The sequence below is a fragment of the Ahaetulla prasina genome, chromosome 4 (assembly GCF_028640845.1).
Source record: "Ahaetulla prasina isolate Xishuangbanna chromosome 4, ASM2864084v1, whole genome shotgun sequence".
NCBI lineage: Eukaryota > Metazoa > Chordata > Lepidosauria > Squamata > Colubridae > Ahaetulla > Ahaetulla prasina.
Window position 1 is genome coordinate 80293814 of NC_080542.1, and position 8670 is coordinate 80302483.

Sequence of the window (8670 nt, forward strand, 5' to 3'; positions counted from 1 at the left end):
GACTGAGGAGTAAATTCCTTGGTGCAGCTGCAAGGCGTGATTTCCCATCCCCCTGCCTAGGTGAAGCAAAGTCTGACTTCACCCCCTTCATGCCTTGCTTCTGACCCTCTTTCTCCCTCCTCCCTGTTACCGTCCACCAGCAGCCTGCGGAGCTGGCAACGGAGTCGGACAGCAATGAGGTTGAGGTGAGGCTAGGGCCATCGGGAAGTGAGGTGTGGACTCCAGAGCCTCCAGAGACTGATAGTAGTGAGGCAGAAGAACAGGAGGAGCCTGTTCCTAATGCACGCACGAGAAGAGCTGCCAGAAGGCAAGAGCAGCTCAAGCAAAAAGGACAACTCGGGAGTAGGGCCAAGAAATGATTGGCCCCTCCCATAAGGCTTAAAACAGACCAGCAACAGTGTTTGGGCTTTGCTGGAAAACAACGTTGGTAGCTTCATCTTCTGCTTCGTCTACATCTTGAATTTATTTTTGTGACTTCTGAACATTTGTCAAGAAAGGCCTTTGGCAGTTTGCCTAATCGGACCAAGGTTTACGATAGGACTGAGGAATTTGTGTTGGGAGGAATTTGTTTTAATTTGAGTTGAACTACGCTGGGAATGAAGTAATTCTCAGCTGTTCAAATAAAATTCGTTGTTTTATCATGGACTGAGTTTCCTACTACCTACTTGGACCTGGGTCACAACACCTCCAAAGTGTGTCACCCGGTCACATTCCTCAACGAGGTAATTTCGCGGGTTGTAGAAGTCACTCCTTTCCAGGCATTTCTGGTATCCATGGAGATGGCCTTGACTTGCTCAGCCAGAATGCATCTTGTTATTACTGAGGAGTAAATTCCTTTGTGCAGCTGCAAGGCATGATTTCCCATCCCCCTGCCTATGTCAACTTGGGAGGAAGTCAGGGAAACTTCACGAGTTGACACTTTGGCTGTTTGCTTGCAGACCAGAGTAGACATTACCTGACTAGATAAATCATCAGTTGTAGTGAGTATAGGATTTCCTCCCCATTCATATACAGTAGCTAGCCTCGTTGGTGGAAGTGTGTTTTCTGCTAGCTATTTTCTTGAGTAGGCTTCTTTTTCTGCTTCATTATTTGTATGGTGATAATTATCTGGATAGAGAATACAGATTAACCAAGATGGAAAGGACCTTGTAGGTCATCTAGTCCAACCTCCCCTCGAAGCAGGCCCTACACCAAGTAGTGGGTTTTAAGTGGTGCTTTGCGCACGCCGAAGAGGTTGTTAAAAAATGCTTTTAAAAGGCTCTGACGATCCCAGCTGAGCCGCACGATCATCAGAGGCTTTTTTTTTACTTTTAAAAGCAATGCTTTTAAAAGTAAAAAAAAAGATTGCGTGCCACAGCTGATCATCCCCCTGCATGCTGTTCTATTTACCCCAAGCCTCCTTTTGACGTGCACTGTGCACTTGTATCTTGCATGCACGCGCAGCGCAAATGCGCAGCCAGAGAACCATTAGTAAACCGGTTCAGATTTCACCATTGGCTACATGGTATAGAATAAATGCAGTGGTGGGATTCAAATAATTTAACAACAGGTTCTGTGGGTGTAGCTAAGTGGGCATGGCTAAGTGGGCGTGGCCAAGTCATCATGCGACTGGCTGGGCATGGCCAGGTCATGCGACTGGCTGGGCATGGCCAGGTCATCATGTGACTAGTGGGTGTGGCTAGGTCATGTGACTAGGTGGGTGTGGCTAAGTGGTCATGTGGCTGGGTGGGCATTGCCAACTTACTCCCACCCAGTCATATGACCACCCCAGCCATGCCTACCCAGGTTTTGTGGCTCCCAGTATTTTCTTTTCATTTAGCCATGGTATGAATGGGAATTGGAAAAGAGCAGTATATTTCTGATGCATTCTTAAAACAGTTGAGCAAATGAACTCAAAATTAGGAGTGCACTATAGGCATTTGAGAATGAGCTATGTCAACTTTGACATAGAAAGGATGACACTATGAGCAATTTAGCTTTTGATCAATGTTTCTTTTGACATCTTGTGTTAGGCCTTTTTTAAAACCCCTCTAGATTCTTGTGAATTGAACTTTGTTAGTAGTTTTCTCAGTTTCTAATGTATATACAGATGATGTTTCATGTTGTTCAAAGGGAAAGTCTGTTATGTGCTTTGCATTACAGTGTTACATTTACTGTTTTTATTAAAAAGGCAAGTATGTAACTGAAGTACAAGAATCAGTTTAGTGTAGTGGTTAAGGCACCAGGCCTTGAAACCAAGAGACAGTGAATTCTAGTCTGGCCTTAGGCGCGAGGCCAGCAAGGTGATCTTGGGCCAGTCACTCTCTCTCAACCCTGGGAAGTAGGCAATGGCAAACCACATCTGAAATCTTGCCAAGAAAACTGAAAGGATTTGTCCAAGCAGTCACCAGAAGTCAAGAGTGACCTGAAGACAACAGATCCATATATACCCAATTTATAATTTGTGGTGGTTTGAGTATGGTACATGCTCAGTTTGATTCTGTCTTGCATTTCACGTGTTAAATTATGTCAGTTATATCAGCTGTCATTTTTTTTGTTAACAATAGTAACTGGTGGAGCAAAATTGGTTGTTGCCAAAGCCAAGGAATTTACCGGTGAACCATTCTACCACTCTATTCCAGTGAAAAAAACTACAGTTACAATTATAAACCCTAAACACGTTACAGAAAACAATGTCTCTTAATGGCATAATCCTTAGATAGAATTTCCTGATATTTTAGAGCACTAAAATAACAGAATATCTCAGACTACAAAGACAATGCTGGAAAAACCAGGTCTCAGTTATTCTTTGAAAATTGGCCAGCGAGGAGCTTGAATTGGCTGGCTGGCAAGAGGCTTGGATGCAGGTAGGCTTTGGTCGATGGCCACATGGCGCTTGGATTGGGTGAGCAGCAGCTTGTGGCCGCTGCCCACCCGATCCATGCACCTCGCCTCCCACCTGATGCAAGCCTCACGTGGCCGCCGACCAAAGCCTGCCTGCATCCAAGCGTCTCTCTAGCCAGCCAATTCAAGTGCCTCGGTGGCCAGGAGCTTGAATTGGCTGGCTAGCAAGAGGCTTGGATGCAGGTAGGCTTTGGGTGCATCGGGTGGACAGCGAGGTGCATGGATGGGCAGCGAGGCGCTTGGATGGGGGCAGGCTTCAGTCGGTGGCTGCATGGCCAACGAGGTACTTGGATGGGGGTAGGTCACGGCCGGCAGCCCTTTCCCAGTCCCGCTTCCCCAGGGCAGCACTCGGCTGTACTTGCCTTCTGCTACTGGAGCGGTCGGGGCAGTCCGAAGTGGGCAGTCGAGATGGGGAACAGAGTGGTAGGTCACGACAAAAGTAGGAAAGGCTGGGCCATGAGCGAAAGGATAGCGATAGCTACAGCTATGCCTCAGTGTGTCACTAAGGCAAACTGTGCAACTCTGTGAGTGAGGCCAATAAATGGTGGTGGGACAGGGCGATGGGCGGGCGAGCCAGCAATTTAAAAGATGCTTCAGTGTGCTCCGAGGCCAATAAATAGTGGTGGGGCAGGGTGATGGGCAGGCGAGCCAGCAATTTAAAAAATGCTTTGGTGTGCTCCGAGGCCAATAAATAGTGGTGGGGCGGGGGTGGGCAAGGGGCGGCTGAGCCAGACATTTAACAAATGGTTTGGTGTGCTCCCAGGAGGGAGGAGAGTGCGACCCAGCAATTTAACAAACAGTGCTGCGAGGCTGGTAAGTAATGGTGGGGAGGGGAGGGGCAAGGGGCAGGGCGAACCTGCAATTTAATAAATGGTTTGGCCGAACTGCTTAGAACTGGCAGAATTCCACCATTGAATAAATGGTATAAATGGTTAGAGGATAGATGTAAAGGTTAAGGAAAGACTAAAGGAGTTAGAAACTAGTAACAAACTTGTATATATGGAAATGACACAAAATGTATGATTGTAATTTAATATATTAATATATCAATATGTATAAAAATAATGGAACCACATGTAAATTAAAGGGGAGGAAATGAAAAACACAATAGAAGTATACCGATGTGGAAATGTAAAATAGAAAACTGTCAAAAATTTTTAAAAAAACTGTTTAATAAAAATTATTTTAAAAAAAGAAAGAAGAGAGTCAGATTCACAATGAATATAGTAATGGAAACAGGTAAGCCTTTTTTGCAGAGGTCATTTTAAATTCAGGGTTATCTTTTTGGGAGAATTGTTATTTTCAGCTTCTACTTTTGTTTTTATAATGTATTAATGTATTAACTAGTAGAATGCTACAAATTTTAGCTAAATGCTGCAAAAGTCTTTTTCTCAGTCTACATACACACATGCACACACACACACCCACACACACACACCACTAGCAAACACAATTTTGCCAAAGCCACAGCAAGAGATAATTTTGATAAGAATGTTCTGAGGTTGAAACTTATTTAACACTTTGTGGAATGTGATTTATCATATCTCTAGAACTGTCTTAAAATGTTTTTTACTGTTTAAAAGACATAGAAAAATGCATTAAAAATGAATTGCCAAAAATTAAAAATGTGATTTGCAGTTTGCATAATTTGGTTGAATTCATTTTTTAAACTGTTCCAGTTTTTCCTAACCAGCATAATACCCTTCAATGATTCCAAGAATGCATATTAGGATAGAGGTTAAGGAGATTACCAGACCAATTTCATTTCTGTGTAGGAAGTGAATTGAACTCCAATTAATCAGTGCCTTTATGGGCACTTTCCATCACTCCAAGTCCCAACGTCCTCCTGCTTCAGTGAGTAGATCAGGGTTTTTCATTGGCAACTTTGGGAGGTGTGATCATCCTGGTTGTGGAATTGTGGAATCTGAAATATACACATCTTAAAGTTGCTAAAGTTGAGAAGCTTTGTCCATAGTTTACTCATTTGGTTTTTTGAGCATATTTGAAGCCATATCCAGTAGTGCCATATAATCTTGCAAATATTCCTCTGGCTGCTTGTTTAATAAATGCTCCAAACCCAAATTCTTATATCACTGTGGGGAATTTTGAATTCTTAATTCAATTGCTGTCTGTAAAAGGGGACGAGAGATTATTTTATTTATTTTTTTAATTTTTATTTATTTACATTTATATCCCGCCCTTCTCCGAAGACTCAGGGTGGCTTACATTGTGTAAGGCAATAGTCTCATTCTATTTGTATATTTATATACAAAGTCAACTTATTGCCCCCCCAACAATCTGGGTCCTCATTTTACCTACCTTGCAAATCCCCCTGCAACTCAGACTAATCTGAGCACAACCAAGCCCCCACCCAAACAGGACACACCCCCAGCCAATCAGAGCACAAAAAAAACCCCAGCCAATCAGAGCACAGCCAAACTCCCACCCAATCAGTTCAAACCCCCACTAGCAGTTAAAAAGGAAGAAACAGCTGCAATCACACATTGCTCCCAGAAGCACGAAGCTGAAGCCTGAAGATGACGAATGAGACTTCGTCGAAACGTCGCCAAGACACTTCCAATTTTACGTGGGAGAAAACCCGAATAACCAAAGACCTACATACAAACACCCGCGAAAACCTCAGAAAACAAATATATATATATATATATATATATATATATATATATATATATATATATATATATATATATATATATATATATATATATATATATATATATACACACACACACATACATACACACACACACACACACACACACACCACACACACACATTATATATATAACATATATAATATATATTATATGTATATACATATTATATAGATATGTGGCCAAAATTTGAAAATGACATTTAATACAGCACAATTTCTGACTAAAATGGTCCGACTGAGATTTATTTATTTATTTATTTATTAATCATACTTTTATACCGCACCATCTCCCGTAGGACTCAGAGCGGTTCATAGGCATATTAAAAAACAATATAATAAATAAGCATTAAAAACACAACTAAAACTAAATATTATTACAGCCAAATCACTAAAAACGGTAAAAACCAGTTAAAAACCCCATTAAAATTTAGCTAAAACATTTTATTCTTAGGCTAGTCCAGCGCGCTGAAATAATAAAGTCTTCAGTTCACATCTGAAGGTCCGGAGGTCGGGGAGTTGTCGTAATCCCGGAGGAAGCTCGTTCCACAGGGCTGGTGCCGCCACAGAGAAGGCCCTCCCCCTGGGGGTCGCCAACCTACATTGTTTGGTCGACGGCACCCTGAGGAGGCCCACTCTGTGGGAGGCAATCGGCGGCAGAAGGCGGTCTCGAAGGTATCCCGGTCCTAAGCCAAGGAGCACTTTAAAGATGGTAACCAAAACCTTGAATTGCACCTGGAAGGCTACTGGTAGCCAGTGTAGGCCATGCAGGATGGGTCTTATATGGGAGCAACGCGGTGCTCCCTCTATCACCTGCGCGTCCGCATTCTGGACTAACTGGAGCCTCCAGGTGCTCTTCAAGGGGAGCCCCATGAAGAGAGCATTGCAATAGTCCAGGCGGGAAGTGACGAGGGCGTGAGTGACCGTGCGTAAGGCGTCCCGGTCAAGGAAGGGGCGCAACTGGCGAATCAGGTGAAACTGATAAAATGTTCCCCTGGCGATCGGCATATGCGGGTCTGATTGGGGTAGATTGCAGAGATGATACAGAAATATAATTTTATGTCATTTTATTCTATTTTACATATTTATGTATTAAATTATTGTATTTTATCTTGTAACTATTGTATCTAATTTTAAATTGTTTATATAGGATTGTATTGGTAATAGGTATTTGAACCTTGTACATTGACATGGCCTATAGGCTAATCAATAAATAATACCATGCTTCCCCAAAAATAAGACACTGTTTTATATTTTTTTGAACCTTGAAATAAGCACTTGGCCTTGTTGCTATTCGCTCAAAAGTATGATTGGGCTTATTATCAGGGGATGTCTTATTTTGGGGAAAACAGGGTAATAATGTCAGGGTTCCAAGTAATTTGGATTCTTCAAATTCAAATAATTCTTAATTAGAACTTTGTTGGATTTGATTTCATATAAATGTTGCAGTCCACATAGCTAAAATTGTGTTTTTCTTCCTTTGCAGGGACAAGTCTGGATTAATGGCTTTAATTTAGGACGCTACTGGTCATCCCTTGGCCCTCAGTTAACATTGTTTGTGCCTAGAAATATCCTTGTTTCATCTTCTCCAAATAATATTACCATTCTGGAGCTGGAGAAATCTCCTTGTGGCATCCAGAATTGTTTAGTGGAATTTGTGGATAAGCCAATCCTCAATAAAACTCTTGATTATGAAGGCAATTTTGAGAAGCTGTTGTCTAATGATTTGTGACTGAATCCTATGTAATTCTGCTTGATTTACTGATTGTTGAGTCCATCAAAATATTCAGATTGAAATGCTTGGATAGTGGTGAAAAGTCTTACAGCTCTAAGTGGTTCTTAACATGAAAACGAAGACATATTTTCTGAGCTTCTAAAATAATCGCTTGAAATTGATGAAATCTCAATTCTATTTAATTGATTTTACCATATATTAAATCAAAATGATAATTACTTAAAAGCATCTGGGTGTTATTTTAACACCCAAATTTAACTGGATATTCTTAGATGTATCACACTCTGTTTTCCTTGGACAATTGTAGCTTTTCAGAATAAACATGTTTGGTTCTGGAATATGTTAGTGTTTTTATTTATCTGTCTGCACTAAAATTGATGAAATTATTAATACTGCATCCATCATGGTTCCCCTTCATCTTAAATATCTGAAAATAAATGCAAAATTGGCAAAATTATAATGCACAACCAAGTTAGTATAAAGTCCTTAATCACAAAAATAGTTGGCTATTTTAAGTTATTTTTATTATACTTTTAAAGTATACTTAAGTTTGATTGTATCATATAGAAAGTGAAATTACCTAGCTAATCATCATCACAAGACCAGCCGTTCTGGAGAATTCTCCCAATGGTTTACATGCTCAGGATGATTTACATTGCAGATTTTTGAATTGTCAGAAGCGGTTCATGATGTTCTAGACATGGCTATAGCCCTGAAATTAGCCGTTGCAAAATAATTTTTATATACGGGTCGGTTAGTCACTAGGAATCAAACTTGCCTTGAGAAAAGTCTATTGCATAGGCATAAGTCCCTGATTTCTATTGGTGCCCCTAATTCTATATACAAAAGTAACTTTGTTAAGGAAGCTCTTCTACCCTTGTATGAATGTTAATTACAAGTGAAACTCAAAAAATTAGAAAAGTTCATTTATTTCAGTAATGCAACTTAAAAGGTGAGTTAGACTCATTACATGCAAAGCGAGATAGTTCATGCCTTGATTTGTCATAATTTTAATGATTATGGCTTACAGCTCATGAAAACCCCAAATTCACAATCTCAGAAAATTAGAATATTGTGAAAAGGTTCAGTATTCTAGGCTCAAAGTGTCCCACTCTAACCAGCTAATTAAGCCATAACACCTGCAAAAGGTTCTTGAGCCTTTAAATGGTTTCCCAGTCTGGTTCAGTAGGAATCACAATCATGGGAAAGACTGCTGACCTGACAATTGTGCAGAAAACCATCATTGACACCCTCCATAAGGAGGGAAAGCCTCAAAAGGTAATTGCAAAAGAAGTTGGATGTTCCCAAAATGCTGTATCGAAGCACATTAATAGAAAGTCTTGTGGAAGGGAAAAAGGTGGAAGAAAAAGGTGCATAA

General features: G+C 40.8%; 1 protein-coding gene across 3 annotated transcripts in view; it reads left to right on the forward strand.

Moving 5' to 3' along the window:
* Positions 1 to 8247, forward strand: part of GLB1 (galactosidase beta 1) — a 210845-nt gene extending 202598 nt beyond the window's left edge. For 2 of the 3 annotated variants that reach the window (XM_058183979.1, XM_058183980.1), the window contains one exon: positions 7044 to 8247. In XM_058183979.1, coding sequence (XP_058039962.1) covers positions 7044 to 7289 — 246 coding nt within the window. In that variant the 3' untranslated portion in view covers positions 7290 to 8247. The remainder of the gene's footprint in view (positions 1 to 7043) is intronic. The other variant, XM_058183978.1, reaches the window with a different exon arrangement.
* The last annotated feature ends 423 nt before the right edge of the window (positions 8248 to 8670 follow it).